General features: G+C 42.8%; 2 protein-coding genes across 3 annotated transcripts in view; one reads left to right on the top strand and one right to left on the bottom strand.

Annotated features, from left to right (window-relative positions):
- The window catches only part of LOC149343810 (uncharacterized), a 59,751-nt gene extending 44,593 nt beyond the window's left edge, over positions 1–15,158 (top strand). The window contains exons 1-4 of one of the 2 annotated variants that reach the window (XM_089542500.1): positions 7,848–7,904; positions 10,336–10,392; positions 11,572–11,723; positions 14,808–15,158. In XM_089542500.1, the coding sequence (XP_089398626.1) occupies positions 10,341–10,392; positions 11,572–11,723; positions 14,808–15,125 (522 nt within the window). In that variant the 5' untranslated portion in view covers positions 7,848–7,904; positions 10,336–10,340 and the 3' untranslated portion in view covers positions 15,126–15,158. Of the gene's footprint in view, positions 1–7,847; positions 7,905–10,335; positions 10,393–11,571; positions 11,724–14,807 lie in introns of those variants that run through there. The other variant, XM_089542501.1, reaches the window with a different exon arrangement.
- A 2,140-nt stretch (positions 15,159–17,298) lies between these two features.
- Positions 17,299–19,348, bottom strand: LOC149343809 (uncharacterized). The gene is made up of 3 exons (XM_089547075.1): positions 19,297–19,348; positions 18,583–18,734; positions 17,299–17,622 (listed from the first exon to the last, which is right to left on the bottom strand). The coding sequence occupies exons 1-3, from the start codon at positions 19,346–19,348 to the stop codon at positions 17,299–17,301; spliced, it is 528 nt and encodes a 175-aa protein (XP_089403201.1).
- Between the last annotated feature and the right edge of the window lie 1,189 nt (positions 19,349–20,537).

Here is a 20,537-nt window from a genome sequence, read left to right as displayed (position 1 = left end):
AATTCCTATTCCTATGCCATAATTTGGATGCCATTTAAGGCGGTGTTCTCATCATTCACTCTGTAGACGAAAAAATCAATATTTAGGGCATTTCTTGGCTAAGAACTGCGCCTAAAAAAGAGTAAGTGCAATGAGAAGCTACTTATCGCCCATTAGAAAGATTTCAAGAACGTTGCGTGAACGCCACCACCGTCATTTCTGCCTGTTTTGCATGCTATCCACTGATTTTGCGGTGACAAGGAAGGCAACGCACTGGGTTGTGAGTGAGTGCTGCAACGGCGTTCTGAAGGGAATTTAAGCGAAAAGAGTGCTTACGCTAGAGGCAGAGCACGCTGCACAGTTTGACAGACTGGGGTTTCATTAAAAATACATTACAATTTTCATACCAACGGACACGACACTGAGCATGAAAGGAAGGTATATCTGTTACCCAAAAAATATGAAAGATATTCTTTTTCTCAATTTATTAGGTTCATGAGTGGTCACCGCGCTAGTTTTCTTTTTTGAAGCATGCTGTCTGAGCAGACTGTGTCGGCGACAGCTTGTTTTTTCCATCGTTTTCTTCCATTTCATGTTTATTCATCTCGTCAGTAAGCATACCTTAACTGATGATGCTTGTTGTGCTAACATGTTTGACCTAACGATTAGAATTGCAGGTCATCTTTTACCTTTGCAAAAATTCTTACCGTATTTGATTCAAGAGGTTGTGGATCTTGCAAAGTAGATCCTTATGAGAATAAATTGATTCGTTAATGACTACCTGTATTTAGCTCTGATAAAAAACCGGCCACCATGATTGGACTCTCATGATATGTTGAAACTTAACTGAAAGTTTACTGAAACCACTAAGTACACCCAGTTTACATAATGTTACTAATATACGACACAGAAAACAGATCACGCCGCAACAACCTGATATTCTATGGCCTTCCAGATTCCAATCCCCGCGAATCATTAATCGAATCTGAAGAAATAATAATTAAGCACTGTCAGGATAAGTTAAAGTTAACCTTAGAGCCCAGTCAGATAGAGCGTGCCCATCGCTTGGGACGCCATAACGAGGACCGCCAACGGCCAATTATAGCAAAATTCGTCTCCTTCAAAACCAAAGAAACTATCCTTTCCAAAGGTCCTATGCTGAAGGACACGAACTATAGCATTGGAGAAGATTTTACCCGCTCTGTTCAAAAAGCCCGCAAACATCTTGTCGCATTTGCAAGAGCAGAAACCGGACCGTTTTCTTTGCGGTACAAGACCCTATTTCTCGCAAAAAACGCTACACTTTTGATGCTGCCACCGAAATGGTGAAAGAAATAGCATAGCGCTCACCGCACAGTCGTCACTTATCTAATCCTCGCCATACCTTCCCTCGACAGAATATTTCTTTTTCGGTTATCTATACTAATATACGCAGTCTGCTTTCAAAGTGCGATAGTGTATCCAGCCTTGTATCTTCAACAGGCTCTAACCTGCTTGTGCTGACAGAGACTTGGCTGACCGATAATGTGGGCGACACTGAAGTTCTGTGCAACTTGCGTAATTTTAACCTTTTCCGTGCCGATCGCAAAGGCCCCCGAGGAGGAGGCGTCCTTATCGCTACCAGCAATCATCTACAGTGTTCCCACATTAACATCCAATCTGACCTCGAAATATTATGGCTGCTTTGTCGCGCCACGCCAGTGTCTATACTAATTGGTGTTTGCTATAGGCCCCCCCACAATAACCCCGAATTCCCTCGAAAGCTGCACAACATTCTGAACCAACTTACAACAAAACACCCTAATGCACACGTGCTCATTTTTGGAGATTTTAACTATCCTGACATAGATTGGAATAACCCTTATCAGCCTATTTTTAGACAGCATGAATCACAGGAGTTTGTGGATGTGTGCTTAAATTTTAATCTTACTCAATTAGTAACCCAGCCTACACGCATCGCCGGCGACACCGCAAACATTCTTGACCTTGTACTATCTAGCCACCCCGAATGCCTCAACTCCATTACTTATCTCCGGGAAATTAGTGATCATAAAGTCATCCATGCGTCTTTTACCTTCACTCCAACAATAAAAGAAACTTCCAAAAAAACAATCACCCTTTATAACAAAGGTAACTATGAGGCTATAAACCGGGCGTTGGAAGCTTATTTCCCATCTTTTCAGCACTTTTTCCCGGAACAAACCATCCACGAAAATTGGTCGATGTTTATTCACAAAATCAACGAACTCACTAACAAATATGTTCCCAAATGCAGCTTCCGCGCAACCAAACAGAAACCATGGTTTACCAAGGCTCTAGGAAGACTAGAAAACAAAAAGAAACGCTTGTTCCGCAGTGCTAAACAGACTGGAAATGACTACGCATGGGAAAAATATTACGCTGCCGAAAAGACATACCTGGTCACAGTAAAAAACGCTAAACGCTCATTTTATCATACTGACCTACCCAACATACTTAAAGATAACCCGACTAAATTCTGGCAGCTTTTAAATCCGCAATCTATACGCACTATTACCTTAACTGATGATTCCGGGCGTGCTGTTTCCGATGTCGAGTGTGCTAACATATTTAATTCTGCTTTCGCATCTGTATTCACTCACGAACAGGAACCGCCCCCCCCTCAAGACAGCAAGTGACCAAAGAAGTTTAATGCCAGCCGTTACTTTCTCTGAGGCCGGCATATCATGTCTCATAGATAAACTAAAACTGTCATCATCTGCCGGCTTTGACGAAATCAACACTAAGATACTAAAAAACGTTAACCATACTTCTGCCAAATTTTTATGCCTGCTGTTCTCACAGTCTCTTTCTACAGGTGTCATACCCCATGACTGGAAAGTGGGGAAGGTCGTTCCGGTCCACAAGTCGGGTAACAAAGATTCACCACTTAATTACCGACCCATATCACTCACCAGCATACCATGTAAACTCATGGAACACGTCATTTATTCTTTAACAATGCACTTTCTGGATTCAAATAATTTTTTTCACTCATCACAGCACGGATTTCGCAAAGGATACTCATGTGAAAGTCAACTAGCACTTTTCGTTCATGACTTGCATGCCAACTTTGATGCTAACCTCCAAACTGACGCAATTTTTCTCGACTTCGCTAAAGCATTTGACAAGGTACCTCATAACCACTTATTTCTAAAACTCTCTCGCCTAAACTTGCATCCCGACATACTAGCATGGATAAAAGAATTCTTAACTCACCGCTTCCAATCAGTCGTTGTCAATAACCAAATGTCTGACCTCCTACCAGTCTCCTCAGGCGTGCCCCAAGGATCCGTCCTTGGGCCACTCTTGTTTCTAATTTATATTAACGACCTACCTGAGAAATTAGATTGCCATATTCGGATGTTTGCTGATGATTGTGTTATTTACAGAACAGTCACTAACACCTTCGACCAACAATCCCTTCAAAATAATTTAACTCATGTGCAAGACTGGTGCAGTGAATGGCTAATGACACTTAACACAAGTAAATGCAAACATATGTCGTTCCATCGTCGCCGTTACCCTCTTCTGTTCCAATACAGCATATCAAACGTTCCTCTCGATCTTGTCCAATCATACAAATACCTTGGTGCTCATATTTGTCATGATCTTACGTGGAATACGCATATTTCAAACATCATATCATCCGCCAACAGAACACTAGGATTCTTAAAGCGACACCTACGCTCTGCACCTCAGCATGTCAAGCTCCTCGCATACAAATCATTAGTCAGATCAAAATTAGAATACGCATCTCCCATCTGGTCTCCAAAGCAAGCATATCTCTGTAATTCAATTGAAGCAGTTCAAAACCGAGCAACTAGATTCATTCATTCATCGTATTCTTTTGATATCAGCATATCATCCCTCAAATCACAGTCCAGCCTACCTACCCTTGCTCATCGCCGCTGCATTGCTAGTTTATGTTTGTTTCACAAGTTTTTTTACTCTGAGCTACGACAGGAACCCTACATCTGCGCACCACCACCACGCATCTCCCTCCGCACCGGCCATCAGCAGCAAGTGTCACGACCTCGCGCCCGCACCACTACATTTTCTTCATCATTCTTCCCCCGGACCGCGAACGACTGGAACGGCCTTCCCCGAGGACTTGCTGCTATCACATGCCAATCATTGTTCATCGAAGAAATCACGCGTGTACTTGCTCAGTGATAATCTTATATTTGTATAACTTTCAACTTATCTGTTATTCATTCTGTTTTTCATTTCTGTGTGCCCCACCCCTTATGTAATACCCTCTAACGAGGGTCTTTAAGGTATTAAAGTGAAGTGAAGTGAAGTGAATGCTAGAAACGTCCCACTGTCATTTTTTTTTCCAACGTTTCTGAAACGCCGTGCTTAAACGGCAGTGTAATGCTTTCTTGTAAACTAAAACACATGAGCAACTGTCGCTGAAACGTTAAAATCACATTTTATTACTAGAACTGCCAAGTACAAAACAAAACACCTTTTCGCGAGTAGTCTGGAAGGAGCCAGTAACAAGTTCATGAAAAGGGCAGTGCGACACAGCAGAGACATAAACTGGTCCTTTTATGTCCCTTGATGGAAATTCCGTGCTTAAGGTTTGCCGGCAATGAAGTTTGCACCAGCTACTGCTTTACTAGTGAGTTGCTTTTAAGCACGCATTTCCAAAAGATTTCGGCGGCATTTAGCCAGTTTGCGGAACCACATGACATATTATGTTATGTTATGTCATGTATCGAGTTTATCACTGTCCTTGTACAAGTTCATGCTATATTACTTCCGAGGCCATAAATCCACACCGTGATATGACATTCTCCGCTGGCGACTGGGAGACCGTCATTCAGCTACACGAGAATTGCTGCAGCGAGTGGGCGCTAGCCAGAGTACGGTTATTTTTTCCTTGCATTGAGCCTTATCTGTAAACCATGCAAGTAGCGCATGAATCTCAGTTCCTTGAGAAGTGGGCTAGTCGCAAGGCGTTACTGTCGCGCAAAATAGAGCTCATTCAGAGCCTATAGTTTGAAAGCGATGCGCTGGATAATCGTAGATTGCACAGTCTTTATTGAATTGCCCCGTTAAACTTGCTCGTTATTTCATAAGGGCTTCTTGACGACCGTTTGAAGCGATACCTGTCACGTGTCTCTGTAAGGGCATTTCCGAGAGCGCTAGCCGCGTATCTTATCAACAAAATTCGAAAAAGCAGGCTTGTCCACTGCACTCACCCCCCCCCCCCCCCCCCTCCTACACACACACACACGCAGTTTTTTTGCAGCGCGGATGAACTTCGTATCCGCAGCCGATGTCGGACCTCATGCTGGCTTTCCCAACCGTTAACTAATCATAAGGTGATAAAGCACGTCCGGATGAAACAATGGGCCAAGCGCAAGCTATCGCTTGCATTGCACTGATAGTTCGCAATGGGCCTGCTATCAAGTTACTGGACTACCGCAAAGGTCAAGCCGTCCTGTGTGAACGTCGTGTTCGGATCTCGATCGCGCGGTAGGCAGGAATAGCGTGATTGTTCCTGAAGCATTTGTCGTTTCTTGCTCTGAATACCTAAGAGCAAAGGTCTTCGTTTTGACGATTTGAAGTTCCACGCCTTTCTCATTTCATCTGAAAGTTTTTGGTTGTATTGTAATTTTATACTGTTCTCATGTAAGCCTTCGAATAACAGGTTGCGAAAAACTACGCTAGCTAGCATTTTGAATCATAAGCAAACATTTTCAGGTATTGTACAGAACCCTGTATTGCCCTTGCTGCGACCATTGACAGAATAGCTTTATGGTTTACCGCGGTTTAACGTCCCAAAGCGACTCCGACTATGAGGGACACCGCAGTGAAGGGCTCCGGAAATTTCGTCTGCCTGGGGTTCTTTAATGTGCACTGACATCCCACAGTACACGGGCCTCTAGAATTTCGCCTCCACTGAACTTCGATCGTCGCGGCCGGGATTGAACCTGCGACTTTCAGGTCAGCAGCCGAGCGCCATAACCACTGAGCACCGCGAGGGCCTTTGAGCATAGCTTTAGATTTACAGCACCTGGAAGCGTGTAAGTGTTAATAATACCGCCAGTCTTTATCTGTCACCATCTCGAATGGGGCGAGATGGGTAGGCAGTCCGCCATTAAGTAAGAAAAACGAAGGGTGGGCAAGAAGATGAATAAAACAGACACGACTAGAACCGACAGAAATATAGAGGCAGCGCCATCCTGTTGAACGGCCGGCTTCTAGAGAGAACTCTATGCAACATTTGTAGGCCACTCTTACGTTAGATAACCTAAAGCTGTAAGCTTTAGGTTGTTTAAGACTGACTGTGAGAGCGCTACGATAAAAACTTGATTACGATTTCTTTTATTTCGTTTTCAACAGAAACCTAATGTGCCCCGACATTCGCCGTCCTGCTGGGAGGCTGTTATTGGTATCGCATAACCTTAGGTTTTGGCCAGAATCATCAAATAATAGTCATCAATTATAGAGTATATATCGAACACCGAAATCGGCAGAAATCAAGTGCTACGTCATTCAATCCAAAACGCGTGCACCGCTGAAAATCTATGGGCCATCAGAGGCAGCGTACGGTCAGAAGTGCTATCGCGCCCTCTTTCTACATAGCGCTGCAAGTGGAAGCTGAAAAAATGAGGAAACTCATCGCGGTTCGCGTGACGAAATATTGGCGATGATAATAAGCATCACGTGGGCACAAACAATCATTAATGGTGCATATTATTCGAACCATTTCACGATAATTTCTATCTGTAATTCCGCGAAAAGGTTGTATATTTCAAAGAGCTAACTCCGAAAGGGGCGTCGGCTGATTTCACGACGTCTGGCGTCGGGAGACGTGCGCAGGTGCACAGAAGGGTTAAACTGACCTTAGCGCCACCCCATCGTTCCCACCGGCGCCTTACAGGACGGAGCGTTGGCCATTAGTTCAATGCACGACGGACCGCCAGGGGAATGTTACACAATCGCTGGGTAGTACTGTGCGTGAGAATAAACGCGACCAGAAGCCATTTCCAGCTAGCTTCGAAACATTTAGCAGCCTTGGTTGTCGGCGAGCAGTTTTTCTCTTTCATCTTTTCTATGTTTAATACTCATGACCGCAGATAACACCTGTCCATTTGAGAAACTTTTTGGCCGCCTGCGCCGGTTCTATTACTTATGATGGTGCACCAGTAGGGAGCGCTGTCTTCGTGAAATAGAAAACTGGTAGCGTAAGTATGACTGTTTCTGGAAGAGGGAAATAATTCGATAACAAAGCTCGAAAGGAAAAGCAAGCATATTTCTCTGATACATGCGCAGATACAGGAATAGTATACTACAAAGTTACTTTCCTAATTAATTTTTGTCGACAGGATTTGGACAGACGTTACCCTCCAAATGGGAAGCAAAAATTACGCCATGAAGGAAATACTCGAATACACGCTGGTTGCTCAGACTTTTTACCTGATGTACCCAAGTTAGTCGAAATTTAAATTTTTCAAGACGCGTTAAAAACTTTGCGGAACTTAGTATTCTCTGCATGAGAGCACTCAGGTACTGCCTGGGCAAAGGCGAAGGAGTTACAACTTCACATGCAACTGAGTGGAATTATAGCGACCCCTCTGTCGCCTACTATCCGGTTGATTGTACTATTGTAATTCTTATGCGAATGCGACCACTTGACATGCCACGGTTACTCTATCGTCAGCAGGTGTGGGTGGGGCATTAGCCTTGACCGACTGGCAGGCAATGATCGGTTGCTGACTTCGCGCGACATCTTTTAACGCGCTCTTACACGTACAATGCTATCGCCAGGAGGAAAAGGCAAAAGCTAGCTATCAATATTCTCTGCGTATAAAACATCGGCAGAAATCGGTGTTCTTCAGAGTCTGACTCCCACAAGCCACTCATTGCATCTCGACAGGCTTCAGTTACTGGTAAGTAAACATAGAAGCAGAAACCAAGCTGCGATGTGCGCTTTGGTTTTGTTTGGTTTGTGGAGTTAAACGTCCCAAAGCGACTAAAGCTATGAGATAGGCCGTAGTCGAGGGCTCTGGAAATTTCGGCCACCTTGGGTTCTTTAACGGGCACCGACATCGCACAGTACACGGGCCTCTGGAATTTCTCCTCCAAAGAAGCAATTTGCGGGAAGCTTTCATGTAACATATGCAAAAAAGGAGCATTATGTATTTGAACATGTAATATTGCTTACCATTGTGACTCTTCACTTGAAATCGTGGAAGAGCGTAACCGCAAGAAGGTTTTGCTTTTTATGGGCCTTAAATTCTCTTTGATGCATTCAAGCAGCTTGCACATCACGCAAGAGCCCATAAAATAAAAATTAGGCAAGTTTCTAACCATACTAAATGCGACTGTGGATTCAAAGAACTCGAATCTTTTGTATGTTATCGCGAGCTGCATGGGTGCCTTCATTCTTAGTGTGTTTGTGCAGTGTAAAGAAAGTATTCGGAACCCCGAAAACCAACTGAGCCTTTTCTTCATTCTGCATTCTTCTGACGCAGAAAATGCATATCTCGTATTACTAAAAAATTGAAGCCGCTCGAAAGGCTCAAATGTTCTTCAAGTTACTGAATGAAGGTGGTAAAAAACGAGAAATGTGTTTAATTCCCGAAATTCGAGGTCGCCTTATAAGTTTCAGTGCATGGTGTTTTCAGAAGAATCCAAAAAACACAGGTAGGCATAAGTTTTTTCTATACTGCGACTCACTGGAAATTGCTGGTGGTTTCAATCTGAATTTTCGGCGAATTTTGAGTACAAAATTTGAGTGACTACATCACGCAAGTAGCTGCGCGACAAAGGTTAAATAGATACAGGACTACTGTTATATTACACGGCTTTTGAGTATTCAAGCATGAATCCAAGGTCGGTCACAATTGTACTCACTGACTCCAGCCTTTTATACAATAAGTTATAGATTGTAAATACGTCCCTTCTGGGGCTAATCTAGTAGGGAACCTATTTCCAGCAAGGAAATGCGCATGCTCACACTTAACTAAAGGCAATGCTAGAGATAACGAGCCTCTGATTAGAAGCAAACTTTTCTACCTTTCACCAGCTCTACCATACAGTAGGTAAGTTGTAGCGGTCCGCTGTAGAATGGGATGTTTGATGCAAACCGTTAGTATAGCCGCCAATCATACCCACACTGTAAAAATAATGAAGGTCAAAGGTAAAGGTGGAATTCTGAGGAATATAATCCAGACATGTAAGCCGTGGTTTGCTTTCGTTGTGAACAAAATGAGAATGCCTCTTATATTGTACCATAGTACATGAAATATGAAACCTATTTAAGTTATGAGAGAAGTTACTGAAGCCAGTGCCACTAAATGAACACACAGTCTAGCCGGGACCATTCTAGACACCGCGCACTCGATATGACGTCTTTTCTTTTGTGTAGTGCAAGTGTTGAAACGGCTTTTCCGATGTCACGTGCCTAGAAGAGAAAGGTGGATTGTGAAATTATAAGCCCAGACATCGGAAACATGCTTGTATACACTAGAATCAGTTGTGAAGAGAAAGGAAATTCTTTTTCTCTTAGTTATTTATAAATAATCCTCGAAAAACATGTACTATTGCACATCGCACAGATTAAAACTTCTATTAAAGGCCAATTTCTTAAAAAAAGGTAGGAAAACACGTTTTTAAATAGCCGACGAATACACTCCAAAAGCATAGGCTGAGAATAATGCCAACGAATTCTATTGCAGCAACGGTAACTTTCATGAAAGAGTGGCCTGGAGCAGACGATGTTTCTCTAATTAAGGTGGGGTAAAAGGCCCATTTCCAAACAGTTTTCGAACATAAAACCGAGCACCACGACAGGGTAAAGCTTGTGCTGGCTGTACTGAAAAATAAAACTGCGCGAGGAACAAGACACAGGACAGAAGTACACTGGACCAACGCAGACTTTGAACAATAATACGCATTCGCGCCAAGCGCTCATGCTTATGTTTACATTTTTATGTTTTAAGTTTCTTTATATGATACCAGCCCGCCCCCAATTTTACACTTCTGGATTGTGCTGGCTGGAAACAGGTGGGCATCCTGCGGCACTGGGACTCGATCCCGCACCCCCAGCCTATAGGCTGATGCTCGAGCGACTGAGCCACAGCAGCGGCACTAATGGAAACCATAGGTCCTTACATGATATAACACAGTTTTAATGGGACATCCGAAATTCGTTGGAGATACTAATATCAAACTTCCTGTGGGGTGAAAATGAATTTTAAACCCGTAATCATCCCTTTCCCTGTAGTGAAGAGCCGGTTTAGAAAAGTAGGTGCTTGTTCGATTCAGTGTGGCTGCCATTGCATGACTGAGAGCAGCGCCGTTCTTCTTTCCATGCAGTGAAAATGAAGCACATTCTTGCCACCATCTGTGCATTGGGGTTCATCGCCTTCACCGGTGAGTTTAGGGTGACGCACCTTATGCATGAAATTAAGACGGAATAGATATTCGACCTTTCACAGAAAAGCATGCTTCGTTTGCAAAGCAGTCAAATCGCGGACTTTTAAACGATTAGAAATGTACTCGTCTAGTAGCTTTCGTTGTGGTTTCCGTTGGAGTCAGATATTTTTTACAAGGCCTCAAAAAGTGATTTTTACGCAATCGTTAAGTAAGCTAGGTTTTAGTTTATAGCTAGACTAATTGTAGAATGAGAATCATTTAGCTCATTACTTACAAGCGTGCTGAAACGTAAAATTTGCTCGACTTTTGTAAAATTAGGAATATAAAGAAAATGGCATCTGTACAGCACCTAATTTTTGGGGAGCCCTCTGACATTATTGAATTCATGGTGCATTTGATGCAGAATCCAATGTAGTAAACACAGAAGTGGCATCGTGGATAGAATTAGAACCGTCTCTTCTTCAGGATGGAAAGCAAATGTAACCGATATTGCTAGCGTGAGTTTTCCTGCCGCAGTATAGGTTAGGTTGCTCGAAGAGAAGTAAGTTGGAATTTTCGAATCATGTTATTGTGCGAACGAGACTTTCTTGATGCTTATGAGGCTTAATGACGTCTATTAATTTCCTTATGAAGTGAACAGGCAGACTTCGTCGTCATTAGTCAGGGCTTTCACGAAGAGCTCAATTCTCCTGCCCGGTCTTCTTTACAATTGACAACTGGCGCCATCTGCGCGTGCCATCTCTAATTTAGTGGGAACACGTTATAGTTAAAATCATTGAAAACTTGAGGATGCATAGCGCACAATATTCAAGGGACACAACACGAGCGCTAAACTTTCATTGAAAACTAGAGATTCCGGAGAGGTACTGCGTGGAAACGCTGATTATCATGGCTGAGCGTTCGCCCTTTGTGGCAATCGTGATCTATAAAATTCGTACTGCGCTCCATCAAATATTACTGCGACAACAGAACATTAAAGAGGTACACCTAACGTTCAAGACTTTCGCTGTGATTTTGAGTTTTCAGCGCCACGCAGCATGTTGTGGTGGCCGTGCGAACTAGAAAGGGTAGTCCAGGTATCCCCGGATTTTTTTACGCATGCGATATTGACTACCGGAGGCTAGGACGGCACTGGGAGCAGAGCTTTCATTGAAACAATGATTTGTGTTCCTGCAGCAACGGCTTACACACTTCCCGAGGAAGAGCCGGCCTTGGACGCGGTTTTCGACAGCCAAGTTAAGGCCGCCGCTGAAGAGGCCATTCTTGTGGGCGAGATCCTGCTTGACGTGGCACAACAGCTCGAGGATGATGTCGATTTTGAAGCTGAGGTGAGGAAAGAAGCCACTGCAAGATGCCAGCTCAGCTGGCAGTTTTCACGGTTTCTTGCATTTCGGCGCAGCAGTAGATGTAATGTGAATTCAGCTCGCTTGACACTAAAGCGTCGGAGGCGGAGAGATTTTCTCTCCTCTCGTAACTTTTTGCATGCTGAAAGACCGGTGGACCACCGGTTGTCCCACCGCCGAAGTGCGCGGCAATTTACCGCCCTGCTGAGCCGCCAGGGCGGCTCAGCTGCGTTGTCGGGGCCATGGCAGTTGCGTGACGTCTGAAAAAATCTGATTAATACCCATATTTAACAGGCATCTGTAGGAGCGTGAAGAAGACGAGAAGGGCTCGCCAACTTTCGCGCGCGACGGCGGGCTCACTTCTGCTTGTATAAGTGTACTATTTGGGTAAGGTGTTATGATAACACAAAGCAGCACGCAGTACACATGCACTCTCCTCAGAAGCTGTCCCATAGCCCCTTTAAGTGCATTTCGAATTTTTCTATTCATTCTTCGCAGAATGCAGCAAACGTTCTCATGAGTCTAGCAATACGCATAATCGCACGTTTAGTTAACTCAGTCAGCACAGTTAGCTTGCATTCTGTAGCAAAAATGAGAGCATAACCACGGAACTTTCTGCGATCCGAGTATCGAAACCAGTGCATTTTCACGCGGCCAATTTCCGTTCCGGCGAAAGCAGTAATATCACTCAGTGACCACCACATTGTGAAATGAAAAGTGCAGGGCTTTGCTAAGCAAGAGCACTTTGTTTCCTTGGTATGTGCTGCAAAATAAAGTATGGTATTGACGTTTATTCATTAACGATGGTCAAAACTGGAATAGAGTGAAAACACTGAATTATTCCAGCAACTATGCGCAACCAGAAAGTAAAACATTGGGGACATCATAACCACATTCTTACAGAAAATGCGATAGCCTCTAGAATTTGGTGGACCCAGAAATATTCCTTAGAACCCCACAATTTTTGAAGTAGAAAAATAGATTAAAGTTGATTGGTGGGGATTTTTGGGCAGATTATGGTAGATTAGTTCGAAATAGTGGGGAATTATGGAGGCTAAATGATTGAATTTAAAGTGGAAGAAATGGTCAGGTTGTATATTCGCATGCATACCCAGAAATAATCGAGGAAAGCATTTCTCACTGGGAAGGTGTTTATCAACGCAATTCTTTCATATATTGTAAGATTTCATTATAACAATCAATATAATCGCACAACTCCAGTCGGCAGGCTTGCACTTTCTGGCTATTAACGTTCTTGCTTACGTCATAAACATTTCAGATTGGTTTCCTATGGCAGTCTTGACTTCTTGGTGCGAGCGATGAAAAAACCTTAAACGAAATATTTTGCTGCGCATCGGAAGAATGAGTTACCTTCAATATTTAACTAAGAATATTTAAATTAAATTTAAATAAAAATTAAGAAAAAGTTTTTATCCAAGCACGCTAGACATGTATCATCAAATAGAACGCACTGGATGATCAAATAGAACGCAGTCCTCATATTTTCAAATTTGGCGGCGCTGATGACGTCGGGACCATATCCACAAATCAGGGAAATTCGTTACGGACAAAACCGGGTGCTTTTAGCCGAAGACAACCTAAACGCTGTTGGTTTAATACGTGACACATAATGCTATGCCCAATACTTGGAAGAAAAAATCAGCCCATCCTCATGCTAAGGTTGCACGTTCATAGAGCAAAAACTGCTGGATTATTAAAATAATGAATGAATGCTACTGCATAGTGAAAAGTGGTAACTTCGTTAAAACTTTATTCTATACCTTTGATTTTACTGTGGACGTACAGTTGCTTTTAATATCAATAAATAGTTCGTTCAGAGAAACAAACTGTAGTTTGGTTTCAGCGAGTTTATGCCAGATGTGTTAACTGACGTCTGCGTGAGATGATTTCACTTCCAAGCATCACGACGCAGTAATCAAATAGTGCTACGGACTCAGTGCTGTTTAATTTGCGGTCACCAGCGGTTCAGAATCACGAATTCAGGAAACACAAAACTGCACAATGGAGGAAAGGGGGCAAAGTCATATTAATAATAGCCCTTATCGATATCCAGTGCAACGTAAGTTCGCGCCCCGAAAAGCTATCTTCCCTTTGCCTCCTGTTGAAGGAAATATGTTTCTTTATATAATTTTTCGCAGTTTAAAAAGAGGTTCTATGTATGACTGCTGCAAACACTGCTAACATTGCTAAACACTGAAGCATCGTGTTCTGAGTTTGTCCCAGGCGAAATTACTACTTGTGCAGCTAATAAAAAACAAGAATACAAATGCTGTTTGCGTATGGCTTTCGTATGAAATATTCAAGCAAATAGACAGCGGGGTTGAGCGCCTGAGACGTAATACTGTGCCTCTAATACAGTGTTATTAAAATTTATTTTTTTCAAAATACATCTCGAATTTTTTTTTTAGCGGAAATGGTAATATGTCTGATTTTTGTCACGTTCGAAATTCAATTCCGCGTTTTCCACTCGCTAACATGATGCGCATTTCATCAGTCAGCAATACTGCAGTACAATCAGTGTACAAATTTGCATGAGCTCTATTGCAGACGCTGAATAAGCATTTACGGTAAAAGAATTAATTATTCGACGCAATGCTTTTACACCTCCGAGTTTAAAATATTTGCTTTTACACCTTCGAGTGTATCTCTTACTTAGTCTCGTCAGCGGCTAGTAGAATGCCGTTTTTCTGCTTTGTCTTGGCAAAAAAACTAATGCGAATTGATCCTTCGGCCAAGGTGCTGAAAAAAAAAAGAAAAAAGAGAGCAAGAACTTTCCCACTACATCAGAGTGGCCTCACATTTCATCGATTATGCTTGTTTTTCTTGGCGGATATTACTGAATATATTTGTATTAAGTTGGCTTTAAGTCTACGAATGTATCTAGGGCGTACTCTCGTCAGTGACAAGGAATTTAATAAATTTAATCCTTGACCAAGCTCCATGCAAACCGCTGTACATGTCTTCACAGTATACCTGCATTTATTCGCAGTGCAAAATATGTGTATGTCTATTTTAAAATAAATTGTTTTTCGTTTTTATCTCTTCTAGGCTGACGAGTACTTCGTTAAGGGCCTATGGCAAAAAACTAAATCCGCCGTGAAAAATGCCACCGCGAAAGTCAAGGCAGCCGTCAAAGGTGCCTACCAAGATGCCAAGAGCCACATGAAGTCCGCCGCTAAAGACGCCAAGAAGAAGGTCACTGAGAAGGTGACGGAGATCCTCTCCAAGATCCTGAGCAAACTCGGGCAAAGTTACGCACTAGAAGACTCCGTGAGCAGCGTGGACACCGTGAAGAGCGTGTGCGCCAACATTGCGCGGGTCGGACAGAGGCTGGTGGAGCAGGGACAATATCTGCTGGAAAAGTAACAGCCATTGCAATAAAGTACGCTTTCAAATGCACTCAGAATGAAATTTTTGGAGCGTTGCGCTCTCTCTACTTCATGGCGACAAAAAAAGAAAAGAAAACGAGCTGTAACTTTGGCATTACGTCAGAGTGCACATGCATTCAACTGATTCGGCTTCTTTTTCTTGGTGAATGTAATTGAATTAATGTATTCGCTCCTTAGTGGGTTCTCATGACAGTAGGAGATATGTACGGATCCTTGCGAAATTGCTTGCATGATGGCACCAGTGCTCAGCGCCGACATCTGATCGAAGGAAGAGGTAAAGTTATAGCGGCGCTTATGTCCTTAGGGTGTCTACCAGGTGTTTCAGGGGAGACAAGTAATTTTTAAAAATAGGCTTTCTGGGGTAGAAATATTAATTTCGGAATAGTATTAGCATTTTTGGGTGACGTCGGGAAGCTGGTGAATTGCCTTAAGTAGTAAGCTGGTTAAATAATTTCTGATAATTAACTTTTTCATTATCATAGCTTGGCAACTAGATGCAATTAGATTTGTAGCCGGTCGTTAGTAATCGCCATATCAGTATTTATGATTTTTAAAACGCGATTATTCTTGGCGCTGTGGATCGACAACATCTGGCTATGTCGTACCAAAATACATGCGCTTTCAAAAAAGACGCACGCATAGCAACTTTTACAATGCACGTAACTATTCAAAAAAACCAAATTTTGTCGAGCCAGTGCGCTAAGGGTAATTGTGTTTTCTGAATTCTAGAAACCCATATTGCTATTACTAACGACCGGCTACAAATCTCTAACTTCTACTGGGCGCCTAAGTATAACAGTCAAAAAGTTAATTATTAAAAATTAGTTAAATGACTTACTACTGAAAATGATTCACCGCATTTCTAATGTCCACCAAAACTTGTAGTGCTCAGGCCTACCTTGTTTAATCTGACAGTTATAGCACTTTCAGAGAACCTACTTAACACCGTTTACATCTCTACGTATGCCGACATCTGCATCAGGGCCTCTTCTGCTACGTGTCTCTAGGTGCAATCAAGACTTCAGCGTGCAGCAATCACAATTTCCTCCTATCTCCGAGAGGAAGGTTTTAGCGTTTCAGCCGAGGAGTGCACTTTAGTGGCATTTACACGCAAAAGCGTGGCTCGATATCCGCTAACTATCCAAGGCCATAACATTGCGTATCGTACTTCTCATCGTTTTTAGGGATTATCATAGACACGAATCTATCATAGAGCTCGCATTCCGCCTTTTTAAAGAAAAATCTGACTATCTCACTCACCTACCCCAGATTTGTTGGCGGAAAATCATGGGCCTCGTTGGTTCAGTTAATGCTGCAGCTGTACAGAGCACTCTTTTTGGGATTTTTGCGGTACAGTACACCGGTGCTTTCGAACATGTGTAGGACGAATTTGCATGCCCTCCAGGCTGTACAATGTCAGGTTCTTCGCACATGCCTGGGTCTTCTCCACAGAGCATCAGCAGTTGCAACCATTGCTATCGTATAATATTCGAGAATTATTATTGATAGCCAAAATCGTAGTAAGCTGCGCCTCATGGCAGCGTGCATGCTTTGGCGAAGGTAGCCGAACGCTCTGTACTGAGACCAGAGGGTATTCTAGTTCCTTTTGCGTCTTAGCGACCACCCCGCAAACGGTGCTTAGGGGCGTTTAGCGTCATTATTTGAAGCAGTTTAGCAGCTTCGCCTCTTGGGGCTGGTTACGGCGGCTAGGTCGGGTGAAGTACGACTACTGGCTTCATTTCGAACGACTTCAGTTCTGAGGGCTTTGTCGATGCCTTTGACTGAAGAGGGATTTGGGGATTACCTCTAGTTCCCAGAAGAGACAATTTGTGGAGGCTACTCGCGGCAAGAGTAATTGTTGATTTAGGCAAGAAAAATGCTTTTAATCAATATAAGGTGTTATTGCCGTTCATGAAATTGCCTTAAGGGGGTGTATCGCCTGCTACTAGAAGATTGTTCTTTGTTGTCTTATGGACTTTACATGTGGTTATTTTTTTGTCGAAAACTTATGAAATAAATAGAATCTAAATTTAAAATGCATGCACGCATTTGGCTGTCGGTCAAATATTTTTTTAAGCCCTAAGACTAAGAAAACATGTAGAAATATGCTCTTCCATGAATTTATTATAAACGATGGTAATTTATTGGCATCACGCTTCTTTCTTCAGCAGAGAAAATCCCTCTTTTACGAGCCTTTCTCCTACACTTACAATGTCGTCGGACAGGCCCTTCACGATATCCAGGCGGCTTTTGGAGTCTTCCAACGCATACGTTTCCATGGCTTTGCCGAAGATCTTGGTGACCATCTCAACAGCCTTTTCAGCAGCCTTTTGTTTAGCTTCTTTTGCAGCTGCCTTGACTTGCTGCTTGGCGTCTTTGAAGGCATCCTTTGTCGCATTCTTGACCTTCCCGGCGGCTTTCTTTATCGCTGCCTTCGCCTTTTGAAACAGAGCGCGGAGAAGGTATTCTTCGGTCTGAAAACATGGAAACAAAGTATCCACATGAAAGTCAACTAAATTAATGGGCCCTATAGGAGAACGGTACTGCTACGGGGAAAACTGGAGGATATTTAGTGCAAAACTTAGGCACCAAACATCCTGTAAACGCGCAATGTGCGGAGAGGGTTTAAATTTAGTATTAGGACGAATTTTGAAAAGAAACTTGAGGAGAGCTTCATGTGCTAGAATAAAAAAATATGCCGAATGAAGATTGCAATCAGGGGCTAAAAATTTCTTTAAAGAGCCGTAGGCGTTAGCCGGGACAGATTTTTGGTACATCTGCTGTTTACCCCTTAATCGGTCATAGAAAGTGCTAGAGAGCTAAAATGCAAAAGCTTTCCTTATGCGCATATATCGTCATCATAATCAGCCTTACTGCAACCCCTACCGGGTCTTGTGCTCCGCTGCCGCGGCCATCCTATCCCCAAACTTCTGACTCTCTTTCACCCCCCTAACTTTCTGCCCCCCTGCTGCACCTGCCTTTTCTTGGAGTCCAGTCCGCTATTCCTAAGGAGCATCAGTCATTTTGCTTTCCATAAATATTCGCAAATATAGACGGCAGCAGCCTGGATGTGTGACACCAGTTTGAAGTTTTTTCCAGACTATAAAATGTGGGTGAAACTGTGCTTAACCGAGTTTGTGGGGAGTAATATCATTATAATATATAGTACCTTTTACAACGTTCGGCACAGAACACTGTTTGCAAAGAAGAGCTGAGCAGAGTAAAATATTCGTCACAAACACGCAAATATTCGCCATTCTTGCTGGCCTTTACAAAAATAGCAGCGCGCATTGATACTATCAATCCATTTATTATAGCACAGAGAAGTACGCAAAACGGCTGTTCACCCTGAGGGTTAAATATCAACGTCACCTCAATATGTGTAGTAAGCGCTACCATATCCCACACGGAGACAGTAGATTTTTCTGGCTCACCTGTGCGTAGAGGCCTTCATCTTCATCCAGCTCTCTTGCCACGTCACGCAGGATCTCGCCCACACGAATGGCATGTTCAGCAGCATGCTTCACTTCGTCTTGGTTGGCGGCGTCCAAGGCTGAAACTTCCTCTTGAAGCGCAAAAGCGCTGGCTACAAAAAGAAACTCTGAAGTTAAGCCTAATGCTGTACGAATTGCAGGGATAGGCAATAAAGATAGCTATTGGTAGCCGGCATGAGAGCTTCGGTTTTTCAAAGAGCATCATAGTGTTAAAGGTAATTCAGTAGCGCTATGCACCGTGACAGTTTTTCAGACTAGGAGGTAAGCAGCGCTAGTTCTTCCTGGAGATGAGAGTCAAAATTTGTTTTTAGTACTTATTTTCGGTCCCTATGAAAGCATGGTATTATATTCGCACAAGAAAAATTAAGCTGCCCATATGTATTTAAGAATGCATAAATTCAGGCGGCTGTGATTAAATTTTTTTCCTAATAGCGTCTTCCATTTACTTCTGACGGCACCTGTGCATACCCGAAATTTCGCAAGAACCTAGTCTAAAAATTTCTTGTTATGTTGGTTGCCAAAGACGGTGGGCAAGTACGTATTGTCAACATGCATATCTGTTGCCTATTCTTCCCAGCGCGTGGTTTCTCACAGTCTTCTGTTCTATATAAAATTTGTTTTCAAGTGAATGAAATACACACGCATAAATCTCACCTGTAACAGCCAGGAAGCCAAAAATATAAATAGCCGCAAGATATCCCTTCATGATGACTGCGGAAATAAGAGAGTTTCAGTTAGACACCAATTTTGGCTGAATTGAACAGGCATGTGGAATTTTTAAAATTTCTGTATAAGGTCCTGCTGGCATTAGATGCAACTCGCCATATTTCTCACATTTACCACCAAGGAAAGAAAAGTAGATATGTGCCAAAATAGCCCTGAATTAAATGGCAGTTTTATCGTTGACACAGCATTATGCCATCATTGTTTGTTGAAACATAATGGTCTTCCTTTTTTTTTGTTGCCCCACCGAAGTAAACACTAAATACACTGACGATTAAGTATTTCAGGCCGCACTTTGTTGGAATAGCTCCTGGTATGTCATGCACTACAGTTACATAAAGTACGGCACGCAAGTTTCGTCCTAAGGCTAACTGATAACATTGCTTCCCTATAGCAAGCACCGATATATTTCGATAATTTTTCTTTTCTTTCCCAATTTTACACCTGAAAAGACAGAATAGAGTGTTTACCCGGTGAACATGCTCAAGTCTACTTACCAGCTGTCGAAGCTTCCAAGGAATGGGACGAGCTAGCAAGAGTCAGTCACGCACGGACTCCGACTTCAGAGGAACATTTATATGCAGCCAGTATTGATGTGCACATACATATCTTGCCACAGATGGCGAGATATTTCAAAGCACACTCGGACAAAAAGTAGATGAGGCCAATAAGCACTTATTATCGGTCACATGACGAGCACTGCTGAGCACGCTTTTCAAGCAGAGATTGCGTAAATTTCTATCTTGTGACGATTTGTGACATGTGCATTTCTCGTGATCGAATTAGAGCGTGATTTCCGGTCTTATCTCTACTATGACCCCTGTCGATTACTTCATTTCCGGATGTGTTGCACATTATTCTCGTAATGTGCAAGCAAAGCTGCCGAGAGTTCTCCGAGATGGGTAATAGGCGTAGACGTTGGAACGTTTTAGTTCTTATTGCGGATGTTAAAAGGCCAATGTAGACTTGTAAAAGCTCAGAAATCTTTGCGAAATATTCAACTACAGGTATGCTGCAACCTTTCGCTAATATACGGAATATGTTTGGTATGGTGTAATATTGGAGAAAAAGAAAAAAAAAACGAATGTGCAGGTTGAATGAATTATTGTGTGCAAAGCGTGCAAATTGTCGTGCAGTACCTACGTACGTTTGTATCCCGGAGATATTTCCCC

The sequence above is a fragment of the Amblyomma mixtum genome, chromosome 5 (genome assembly GCF_055824585.1).
Source record: "Amblyomma mixtum isolate Tamu chromosome 5, ASM5582458v1, whole genome shotgun sequence".
Taxonomy (NCBI): domain Eukaryota; kingdom Metazoa; phylum Arthropoda; class Arachnida; order Ixodida; family Ixodidae; genus Amblyomma; species Amblyomma mixtum.
This window is presented reverse-complemented; position numbering and strand designations above follow the sequence as displayed.